This window comes from Berghia stephanieae, chromosome 12, assembly GCF_034508935.2.
Source record: "Berghia stephanieae isolate SIO BIC M18660-M18661 chromosome 12, UCSD_Bste_1.3, whole genome shotgun sequence".
Taxonomy (NCBI): domain Eukaryota; kingdom Metazoa; phylum Mollusca; class Gastropoda; order Nudibranchia; family Aeolidiidae; genus Berghia; species Berghia stephanieae.
This window is the reverse complement of record NC_088371.1, coordinates 34374151-34386650: the sequence shown is the minus strand read 5'-3', so window position 1 is coordinate 34386650 and position 12500 is coordinate 34374151. Positions and strand designations below refer to the sequence as shown.

Below are 12500 nucleotides of genomic sequence, written 5' to 3'. Positions count from 1 at the left end.
TCCCCCCCCCTCTCTCTCTCTCTCTCTCTCTCTCTCTCTCTCTCTCTCTCTCTCTCTCTCATTCATCAGGGGTGAGAAATGGGTAGATGACTACGGCGACCACGACGGTAATAACCATTACGAAACTACTTTATCATCAAAGCAAACACATGAAAAGGCGCGAGATAACTATTTATATTTAATTATACGTTAAGTAATCGCTTAAAAAAAAACAAAACAAAAAACAAACAACAATAATACATAGATAAATAAATAAATAAATAAACAAACACAAACCAACGCCACAAACCAGGATATATGAATAACCACGACGCAAGTACGGATTGGTCTTTTAAATAAAGGGAATATAACGTGACGAGGAAAAAAAGGAAGAGGAGGGGGGGGGGGGGCAAAACAATATAATAGATCTACTTAACATGGCACTTGAAACAGAAATTGGAGGCAAAGAAACGTAGGGAGCGGGGGGGGGGGGAGAGAGAGAGAGAGAGAGAGAGAGAGAGAGAGAGAGAGAGAGAGAGAGAGTGGAGAGGGGAGAGAGAGAGGAGGGAGGGAGGGGAGAGAGAGAGAGAGAGAGAGAGAGAGAGAGAGAGAGAGAGAGAGAGAGAGAGGAGAGAGAGAGAGAGAGAGAGAGGCCTACAAACGGTCATGTCATTTAAGCCAACAAAGACGACAATCAATACATTTACTCAACCAAAACAGTCAGCTTTAAAAAAATGTTTTAAAAAGATGTTCGACCGCTTATTCTACGGGAAGCTATTACTCTTACATCATTGCTTATTGAACACGGTGGGACCCAAATTTGTCACCAACAGACATGCACTTATTTGCAGGTCTGATAACCCAATTCCTTATGGGCTCCTTATGTTGTAATGGAAATCTAAAGTAAATCTATAAATTAAAAAAAAATAAATAAATAAAAATAAAAAAGAAAATGACGCGAAATAGTGTCCATTACAACAATGTAAAACCAGGCCCATAAGAGGGTTCGGATATCAGACCAGTATATGTGTACACGTCGTCACAAACCCGATTTACTTGCAGCTTATCAGATTTGTAAATTAAATATCGAATCAACAAGCGTGACAATCCACGGGTACGGATGGTACATAACACATGTGTCAGACTTACCCGTGTACGATAAACCATTAAATGTCAGTCACCCTACACACACACACACACACACACACACACACACACACACACACGTGCATACCAAAAGCAAATGGCTTGGCTCATCTGCAATCAAATAAAACACTTCCTAAAATGGCTTAAAACAACCAAGGCGTAATCTGAAAAAAATAATAAACTCGTCCTGTTTTGAAGTCCTGGGTTTGAGAGTATTTGCCAAGATGAGGGCCATTTTAATCGATGGTTATTTGAAGGACGAGTTTCCTGGCCAACATTTTAAACGTGTGTCTTTCTTTCTCTCTTTTTTCAAAGTCCAAAAGAAAACCGTGAACGAATGAACTTATGACGTCAACCTACCGTCTAGACCAACCTTTTAAAGACAGAGTATACACAATATATTATCTTCTTACTATTCTTTTCCAAATCATAATGCCTACCTTATATTGATCTTGATATGACTGTAGAAAGGAAGAAGAAGAAGAAGAAGAAGAAGAAGAAGAAGAAGAAGAAGAAGAAGAAGAAGAAGAAGAAGAAGAAGAAGAGAGGAAGAAGGAAGGAAGTAAAAAAGAAAGAAAGGAAAGAATGAATGAATGAAAGAAGGAAGGAAAGAAGGGAATGAGAGAGAAAGAGGGCCATTGGAGAAAGGAAGGATGAGGGAAGAAAGAAAGGAACGAATGATAGGGGGGGGGGGGGGGGATGAGAGGAAGGAAAGAAGGAATGCTTGATGTGTAGTGAGTAGTGAGATGACAAAATTACCCCCCAACAGCCTCTGTCACATGTCAGTAGTTGATGCAGAGATTCCCAGGACTCATCTCTCTCTCTCTCCCTCTCTCTCTCTCTCTCTCTCTCTCTCTCTCTCTCTCTTTCTCTCTTCTCTTTAATATAATAATAATAATAATAATAATAATAATAATAATAATAATAATAATAATAATAATAATAATGTATTATACTAGCCTACACAAAGATGATAACATCCTATATGGTCATACCCACTATTAATAGCAGTAATGCGGAATATCATCTCCTTGTGTCTAATAATGATGATGGAGCAATGAGGTCAGGTAAGCCTAAAACAGAAAGGTTAATAGCATTCACTCCACACCTGACCGATTGGCCCGAATTGCCCTGATGACAATCATTTGACAAATCCCTCAGCGGTTACCTGGCGACTTGCTTTGACATCAAATGAATTGATTTACTAAAATGTTTAGTGACACATCCATCGCTTCTTTCAATCACGGAAACACAATCGCACAAGGTACATCGATGACCACGCCTCTCGGACATTCGTCATACTGTTAAACATAGTGAGCTTTACAGGTTTTACTATGGATGGCATAATGAGTCGAAGTGAAATACCCACCGTTCTATAGATAGTATGCAGATGACGTCACTCAGGCCTTTGTTATTGTTTTTGCCATCCGCGTTTGTGAGTTGTTCTCACTAAACTGTATTAAACAGACTATAAAAGTTCATGGTTACACAGAGTTTGTGTGTTGGTCCCTTACACTTCCGGATGGCAATGTTGTGAACTCCTTGGCCAAGCGCATTCTATCTATTGCTTGATCAATATAGATAGAATGCGCTTGGCCAAGGAGTTCACAACATTGCCATCCGGAAGTATAACGGACCAACACACAAACTCTTGTGTAACCATGAACTTTTATAGTCTGGTTAATACAGTTTAGTGAGAACAACTCACAAACGCGGATGGCAAAAACAATAACAAAGGCCTGAGTGACGTCATCTGCATACTATCTATATAGTTCGAAGTTGACGTAACTCAGGTCTTTGTTATTGTTTTTTTTTTTTTTTTTTTTTTCGCCATTCGCGTTTATGAGTAATTCTCACTAAACGGCATTAACCTGACTCTTAACGTTCATGGTTACACATAGTTTTGTGTGTTGGTCCGTTATACTTCCGGATGGGAATGTGAGCTTCTTAGCCAAGCGTATACTATCTATAGAACAAACACAGAAAACGATGTGAAAATTTAAACGTTTATAATGTGATCGCGAAATTCGTGTGATAACTAGTCGCCCATTTGGTGGTCTAAAAACCATAACAATGATCAAAGAGAGGACGATATCATTCACTTACAAACAACCGACAATGCTTGTCCGAGCACGAGTGAAGGTGTGTCACAAATTCCATGTTTTGATTGGTCAAAAAAATATACTGGATTACAACCCTATAATTTTAACAATACCCCCCCCCCCCCCCCCACACACACACACACACACACAGAGCAACAGTAGTAGTAGTAGTATTAGTAGTAGTGGTGGTACTGTAGTAGCAGCAGCAGCAAGTATTCGCTATCGTAATATTTTCATCACTCAGCTTTGGCAGCCTAACATCAAAGTTGCCAAGTAGCTTTGCACACACAAAAGCGATCGGAAAAGTTAATAAAGGAGAATAAACAGACAACACGACCTGTGCAACTCCATACGGCGAGTGGTGTGCTCCGATACGCCGGTATGTGTACACATCCAGTTCAAGAAAACACACCACACATCTGCCGTACAACGACAAAACCCCGTATCTTCGAAATTGGGTCAAACAGACATTTTTATACCATTGTGATCAGAATGACACCCTGCATCCACTCACAAAATATTACGAGGCAATTCTTAAAAATAAAAAAGTTAAACATTTTAAAAACACCGTATGTTGCTATTTCAACCAGCTGATGCAGCGACAAAACCCCGTAACTCCAGTTATACGGGGTTTTGTCGTTGCATTGCCTCGATACGGGGTTTTGTCGTTGTATAACCGGCCGTGTAGTACCGTATAATTGTAAATTCTTCATTAGCTTAATACAAGTCGATCATCAACATCTTCTTTTCATTCTTCGCCTTCCTTTTCTTTATCCCTCACCTCCTCCTCCTCCTCTTCTTCGTCCCTGACCTCCTCCTCCTCCTCCTCTTTCTCTTCTCCTTCTTCTTCTCTTCTTTTTCTTCTTCTCCCATGCTCCTCCTTTTCTTCACCCTCTTCCTCTCCTTCTACTTCTTCTTCTCCTCCTCCTCCTCCTCTTCATTCTTCTTCTTCTTCTTCTTCTTCTCTTCTTCTTCTTCTTCTTCTTCTTCTCTCCCCTCCTCCTCCTTGTCCTCCTCCTCTTCTTCTTCACCATCCTCCTCTTTCTCTCCTCCTTTCTTCTTCTTCTTTTTTCTACTTCTTCTTCATCTCCTCCTCCTCCTCCTCTCCTCCTCCTCCTCCTCCTCCTCCTCCTCCTCCTCCTCCTCCTCCTCCTCCTCCATGTCCTCCTCCACTTCCTCCAAATCTCCTTCTTCCTTTTCTTCTCCTTCTTCTTCTTTTTCTTCTCTCTCCCCTCCTCCTCCTTGTCCTCCTCTTCTTCATCATCCTCCTCTTTCTCTCCTTCCTTCTCTTCTTCTTCTTCTTCTTCGTCATCTCCTCCTCCTCCTTGTCCTCCTCCACTTCCTCCAAATCTCCTTCTTCCTTTTCTTCTTCTCCCCTCCTCCTCCGTGTCCTCCTCTTCCTCAACCTCCTCCTTGTTCTCTTCTTCTTCTTCTTCTTCTTCTTCTTCTTCTTCTTCTTCTTCTTCTTCTTCTTCTTCTTCTTCTTCTTCTTCTTCTCCTCCTCCTCCTCCTCCTCCTCCTCCTCCTCCTCCTCCTTGTCCTCCTCCACTTCCTCCATATCTCCATCTTCCTTTTCTTCTCCTTCTTCTTCTTCTTTTTCTTCTTCTCCCTTCCTCCTCCTTGTCCTCCTCTTCCTCACCCTCCTCCTTTTTCCCTTTGTTCTTCTTCTTCTATTTTCTCTTCTTCTTCTTTTCTTCTTCTTCTTCTTCTTCTTCTTCTTCTTCTCCCTCCTCCTCCGTGTCCTCCTCTTCCTCGACCTCCTCCTTGTTCTCTTATTCTTTTTCTTCTTCTTCTTCTTCTTCTTCTTCTTCTTCTTCTTCTTCTTCTTCTTCTTCTTCTTCTCCTCCTCTCCTCCTTCCTCCTCCTCCTCCTCCTCCTCCTTGCCCTCCTCCACTTCCTCCATTCTCCATCTTCCTTTTCTTCTCTTCTCTTCTTCTTCTTTTCTTCTTTTCTCTCTCCTCCTCTTCCTCACCCTCCTCCTTTTTCCCTTTGTTCTTCTTCTTCTTCTTTCTTCTTCTTCTTCTTCTTCTTCTTTCTTCTTCTTCTTCTTCCTCTCTTCTTCTTCCTTCTTCTTCTTCTTCTTCTTCTTCTTCTTCTTCTTCTTCTTCTTCTTCTTCTCTTCTTCTTCTTCCTCCTCCTCTTCTTTCACCCTCCTCTTCTTTCGCTTCCTTCCTTTTCTTCTTCTTCTTTTACTTCTTCTTCTTCTTTCTTTTCTTCTTCTTCTTTCTTCTTTCTTCTTCTTCTTCTTTCTTCTTCTTCTTTTCTTCTTCTTCTTCTTCTTCTTCTTCTTCTTTCTCTTCTTCTTCTTCTCTCTTCTTCTTCTTCTTCTTCCCTCCTCCTCTTCTTCACCCTCCTCTTCTTTCGCTCCTTCCTTTTCTTCTTCTTCTTTTACTCTTCTTCTTCTTCTTCTTCTTCTTCTTCTTCTTCTTCTTCTTCTTCTTCTTCTTCTTCTTCTTCTTCTTTCTTCTTCTTCTTCTTCTTCTCCTCCTCCTCCTCCTCCTCCTCCTCCTTGTCCTCCTCCACATCCTCCATATCTCCTTCTTCCTGTTCTTCTCCTTCTTCTTCTTCCCTTTCTTCTTCTCCCCTCCTCCTCTTCCTCACCCTCCTCCTTTTTCTCTTCTTCTTCTTCTTCTTCTTCTTCTTCTTCTTCTTCTTCTTCTTCTTCTTCTCCTTCTTCTTCTTCTTTTCTCCTCACCCTCCTCCTCCTTGTCCTCTTCCTCTTACTTCATAACGAAATATTATCAGTAGTAAATAAATTTGAAAGACCCGATGTAACACTCGGTTCCCAATACATAAAAATATAGGTTAAACGCCGAGATACGGTATAGCATGCGTCATGATGCAACGACAAAACCCCGTATAATGTGAGATACGGTGTTTGCACCACTCCAATCGGATACCGATGCAGTGACAAAACCCCGTATAACAGTAAATTCAGATTTTCGAATAGTACAGGTTTCTATTTTCTATTTTTATACATCAAATGTGATAGAATATAAAAAGACCTTTCGATTGATATCAAATTTGCATCAATTCTCCGCATAGTTATTGTAAAAAGTTGAAGTAAAATTTGAAAAGTTTTTCGGCTCTCCTGTAAAATCACGTTTTGCCATTATACGGGGTTTTGTCGCTGTACGGCAGACATGCTCTGCTGTCTTCCGATAAAAGGACGTAAGTGCCATTGGACTAATTTTGAGCTATGGCCGGAGATGTGTTCGAAATGGTAAGGATTTTTTTTAAAAAAATCAAAATGGTGTATTTCTGATAGAAGTACATTACACACTACTACATGAAATGACCTAGATTATGTATTGTGCGTCGTGAAATGGGGATTCCCATAATATAAATAACTCATGTTTGTTTACGTTGTGCTTACGTCCTTTCACCGTTCAATAGTAGTGCTCTATGTGTTGAGTTATTTACAAGCCGACTGTAAACTGATACACACGGAATGGCGTGACGGATTTACGAGAGTTTGAAACCGCCTGCCCTTATTTACATGTTGGATAATAATCAAGGACAACTGTTACCACAATAATGGAAAAGGTGGGGGTCCAAATATTGATTGTTTGTTTGTTTTTAAGGGTTTTACGGCGCTTGCAACACATTAAGGTCATATCAGCGCCAGTAAAAAGGAAGAAAATGGGATATTTTTTTTTTGTTTGTTTGTTGCTTTAGGTCTCTTCCAACACAATTGAGGTTATATGAGAGACCGCTGAAACAAAAAAAACAAGCAATCTAACAAAAATAGTACAAATGTAAATCAAAATCATAACCTAAAGATATCATAAGCTAAATTATAAATAACCAAGAACAAACAGGCAGAAGATTTACGGAAAAAAAAAAAAATCCCCTGTCAAAAATACTATCACAAACCAAAGAAGCAGGATAGGCTAGTAAAGAGAAGAAGAAACGACATCACTATCGGATCATACACCCATGCGAACATCATAGGTATATGATTCAAGGGTGATGCTCCCATCCAACCACCCGCAAGAAAATGGGATAGTAAAAAGTTCAATGGGATAGTAAAAAGTTCAATAATTACAATTAAAGTAGCCAAGAGAAAGTAAGACAAAGGGGAACTGGGAACAAATAGGGATCAGATGTAGAATCCAAGAGCATACCACCAATGTACTTAGTTTGAGATCACCTTTACGTCTCATCCGGACACATGCACAAGATCCAACAAAGAGAAATACACTCAAATGCATACATTGTTCATTAAAAATAACAAATATAATAATACATAACAGAGAGAGATGAATTACAAGGAAAACATATCATCTCCCAAAACAATAACTATGCATTTGACTGTTTCCCTCACAGCCAGGACCCCGACCAGGGCCAGGAAAAAATCAAGTAATCCCATGTTTGGGACAAAATCAATTTTGTTCTTTCTTGAAGCTGTTAAATTCCAATGGATTGCGCGCTATATGCACAACTTTTTAATAACTCTATTTTCTGTAATATTCTGAAAAACAAAAACAAAACACATATTAAAAAAACTCGACCAGATCTCGATCTATTAAAACGACCCTCATCTTGTTAAAAACTCAAAAATCCCAGACTTCGCGAAGAGGAGGCTTAACCCTCTCCTTACCAACTACAGGAAAATCGTCACATTCGTTACGATACAACCAACATTTGTTGTTGTAGTGGAAATAATCTCAAAACTAATTCCCTTTATTCATCCCCAAGGGGAAATTTGTCTTTAGGGTCTACTCCAGGGGAGACTGGAATAACCCAGGCGTCCGCCGCAGATCAGCACCGCAAAGTGGCGAGTGATTGAACTCGGTACCTTTCGGGTAGGAAGCAAAGACCGTACCACTGAGCCACGCTGCACTGCAAAGTATTCTCCACTACAGTTACAACAATGTGAAATCAGGCCCATAATAGCAATCGGTTATCAAGCAATGGTCTTCAATCACTTCCACAAGAACTCTAGAGTGCTATTTGGAAGAACATTAAAAAAAACCCAAAACAAACAGAAAAATAATAATAATAATAATAAAAATAATAATAATAAAAAAAAAAAAAATAATAATAATAATAATAATAATAATAATAATAATAATAATAATAATAATAATAATAATAATAACAATAATAATCATCATCATCATCATCAAGTACCAGTAATCAGTCAGATTCTCTGTCACCGTCGTAATGATGGAAGGCATGCACCTGGAATCTAAGGCTTGTTGTCATGATTTTACAATTATTTCATACATTATTTCTTTTTTTTTTTTTTATAATTGAGCTTTTATACAGCACAATATCCACTAAATATGCTCAAAGTTCATTACAAGGGGGTCCCTGGCCAACAGCAACACTTAAAATGTAGGACAGGACATGATGCCTGTTAGGCGATATTATAATTTTTTTCGGACAGAGACAACACTGTTAACGGCCAGGTACTCATTTTACACCGAGTACAGTGAGAGAATGTGAGAAAAGAGCCTTTTCCAAGGACTCAACTATGTGGTCGAGAGAGACTCAAACCCAGGAACTTCCGTTCCACATAGCCGAACAATATCAGTCATAAATGATACTCTAGTTCTTGTTTTTATTTCCAGCATTTATCCACTGCATCAAATTAATTTCAAGCACACCCCCCCCCCCTTTAATTTTGTTCTCTAAATACTTATAAAACCAATCCAATTTTTTTCAATTATGACAACAAACAAACAATAACATCAATAAGCTTCATTTATAAATTGTTTGGCTATAATATAAAGATAAACCTAAAAAATACATGTATATCAAACTTTCAAATCATAACAACTATATATATATATATATATAAAGTAAATCTGTAGCATCTAGACTACTACTGTATACAAGACGTAAACAACAGAAAATATTTGTAATCATCAAAATAAGAATAATCCACACCACTACCACTACTGCTATTACTACTAGATCTATCAAAATTCGTTATCACTCACTATTACAACATTGACACTGGATTGAACTAACCCCAGATGACAGAAGTTAAGTAATAACACGGTGAGTGAGTGACGGTGGTGGTAAAAAAAAAAAAAAAGCCCAGGTAAAATATTAACCGACTTACTTCTAAATCTCAATCTCACCCAAACCTCCCCCTACTCTTGGCCTTGGTGGGTGGGAAGGTGGCAACATAAAATACCTCTACTACCTAATGGCCAAAATAAAGTCAGTCGGTACAATTGACTGACATCTGATAATGAGGTAACAGTTGTAACATGGTGGGTGGACAGACCCTGGAAAATTTTTCAGGACACCGAATTTTAAGATTACACTAGAAGTACAGTCCACTCCGGATAATCGCAATACCTTGGGATAGGCGAAAATGTTGCGATTTTTTGTCCACTTATTGCAACATTTACACATATATGGTAAACTCATGATGCAAGCTGACATTTTATTCAGATTGGATTAACTTTCACTCTTTTGTTCTCAACATTTGTAAGAGTCAAAGAGATAAGCCGTGATGATAGACAATATAAGCTCTCACCAAACTCTTTGGTCACAATGCACAGTTGTTAATCTCAAAACAAAGGATATTGCTCAGTCTCTCTGTACAACTGTCATTGTCTACCTGTTGTCAAGACTATGCCCAGCCCACTCTCCTCCTATCAAATGGCCACAGATTACATCGCAAACCCATTCTGCTAAGCCCCATCCTCTTATGATTCTAATAGAATGGTTACACACAATTGTAGCATTAAATCCTGCTCACTCTCGATTCTTCAACCTGTCACGATTTAATCCATGATGAAATTTAATCACGATATTTTGTTTGATTGATTTCTTGAATTTACCACTTTTTTGAGGGCGAAAATTTGTTGTGATTAACCAAAGTTTGTTGCAATAAACCAATGACTTTTATACAGAATTAATTCCGCTTCTTGGGAACTGTTGACATTTGCGATTATCCAGAATGGACTGTAGGGGGAATGTACAAGTTGATAATATGAAGAGTTGAGTAAAGGCAGGGTAAATTGACAGCAAGAAAAAAACAAAAACAACCTGGCCTGTTCTTATTACCAGACACTGTCTGTGTATAATGAAAGGAAGTGTCAAATGCCAAGGAGTAGATCCTTGGTATTTGACGGTTCATCAACTGTCAAGGAGCCAAATTGCAATTCTTCGACTGTATGCATTGAATTCAGTCGAACCTCGATTTGCGTGCATACTAATCTCAAATCACGTCACTTTCTACCAATCATTTATGGAAAGGATTGAATCTACCCTCCTCGACATTTGTTTTTAATTTTTATAAGTCTATTCACAAATTCCAAGACAAATTAAAATCACAAAAAAAAAAATTTAAAAAATTATAGTTATTTTCGGATTCAGCTAAAAATATACAGAAGAACAAAGTGGCAAACCCCTGATGAGTATAAGTAATGTGAATGCCGGATTGATTAAAGATAAAAGTAGGATTTCCTTTGTCTTAAAGGAAAATATACTGCATATCATCATAATAAGGAACAATTCACGTAAAACATTTGTGCAACAACATCTGTCTGGTGCAGTTAATAAGTAACTAGTTGAGAATTTATCAACTGGCATGGTCTATGACAAAAAGAGGAAATAAGAGAGAGAGAGAGAGAGAGAGAGAGAGAGAGAGAGAGAGAGAGAGAGAGAGAGAGAGAGAGAGAGAGAGAGAGAGAGAGAGAAAATGTATAAAAATGAAAGAGATAAGAAAAAAATCGGAGAAAATGAGAGCACGAATATATAATATTAACGTATCACTCCATACTCCGTGGCAGTTAAGAGTTGTTGATTTACCAATTAACAACTGGCACAGTTGACCGGTCCGAGGTTAAAAGAGGGAAGGAGAGAGAAAGAAAATCTGAGAAATAAAGAAAATGAGAGAGAAGAGATAATGAAAGTATCAATATTATCATAATTGACGTAACTCTGTGGCAGTTGGTAGTAGTGAGTTGACGATTTACAAACTGGCAAGGCCCGTGGAGAGGAAATGAGTGAGAGAAAAAAGAGATGATGGGAGAAAGAAAGAAAAGAGAAAACGAGAGGCATTAATCAATAACAACAATAAGAGAGAGCTACCCTGTGGCAGTACACATGAGTAGTTGACGAACTGACACGGTCCATGGCAATTGACGATTTGTCAATTGTCAAGGTCCTTGGCAATTGACGCTACCATAATAAAAAGCCTGGCCTTTTCTTATCGGAGTGTGTCTACGTATACGAACTTTAGGCACTTTGGTGAGCAACAACAGTGGGAATCAAATTGTGACCCAACTCGTCGAATAAGAAAATTATGACTTGAAATCGCCGTTCACTTTTACTTATAGTTTTAGGGGGGTTCAACACACACACACACACACACACACACACAGAGCGAGGTCCATCCATTGCTTGTACTTGTATATCAAACCAGTTACTAGTTACCGTGTACGTAGATCCTGAGGCTGGTTGCCCGGTTATCGTGTACGTAGACACTGCCTTTTCTTATTGCCAAACCGACCACCGTTCATCGTTATTGTATTGTAAGTGAAAGAGCAAATACAGGGCAAATGTCATAATATTACGATTGAATTTGAATTGCCAATGAGTGAGAATGAAAACAATGGATTTTGATTTACTGTGCAACATCAACAAGCCTCGCAATTTATATATTGAATAAGCTATGTTCGGGATGCTTTTAGAAAATAATATCGGTTTAGTTAATAAAATAACCGTCGGTGTGGTCCGCAATTTTGTGAGGAAGCCAAGCAGAATGAAACCACCCACCCACCACTCGGAACGGCCACTGCTACTGCTACTTGCTACTGCTCGTTATCGAATTATGCATTTGTGATGCCGACTCGCCGAATTCGAATATGACTTCCACTATTGAAAATGCATTTGAAAAAAAGCTTAAGAGCATTTGAATTGATATAAACGACACAGAGTGTAGCCATTTAAAATGTGTTTTTTTTTTAAAGTATAAAATGAAACGCCTTGCTAGGCCTAACACACACACAAGACAATCACGAGAGTAACTCGATAGGGAGTGTCCCTCGCACTGGCTGTGGTGACGAGTGTCTTTTCACACAATCTTACCTTGTCAAGACACTTCAGCTCCTCTGTCGGATAAACCGTTTTTTGACACTTTCCACACTTCGGATTCATCTTTTAATCCAGAAGAATACTCCAAGCTTATTGAAAAAGCAATTGAAATTACTGCAATAAAAAACAAATAGCTAACAAGCTACAAAATTCGCCTGTGCGTTCCCCAAAGCCTCACTGAAGCGAACACAATAATGCCGATTTTTG

The 12500-nt window shown here is 38.8% G+C and overlaps 1 protein-coding gene across 2 annotated transcripts in view; it reads right to left on the bottom strand.

The window, feature by feature from the left end:
* The window catches only part of LOC144958132 (LIM and SH3 domain protein F42H10.3-like), a 125896-nt gene extending 113402 nt beyond the window's left edge, over positions 1 to 12494 (bottom strand). For both annotated transcript variants that reach the window (XM_078889867.1, XM_078889868.1), the window contains exon 1: positions 12288 to 12494. In XM_078889867.1, the coding sequence (XP_078745993.1) occupies positions 12288 to 12356 (69 nt within the window). In that variant the 5' untranslated portion in view covers positions 12357 to 12494. The remainder of the gene's footprint in view (positions 1 to 12287) is intronic.
* Between the last annotated feature and the right edge of the window lie 6 nt (positions 12495 to 12500).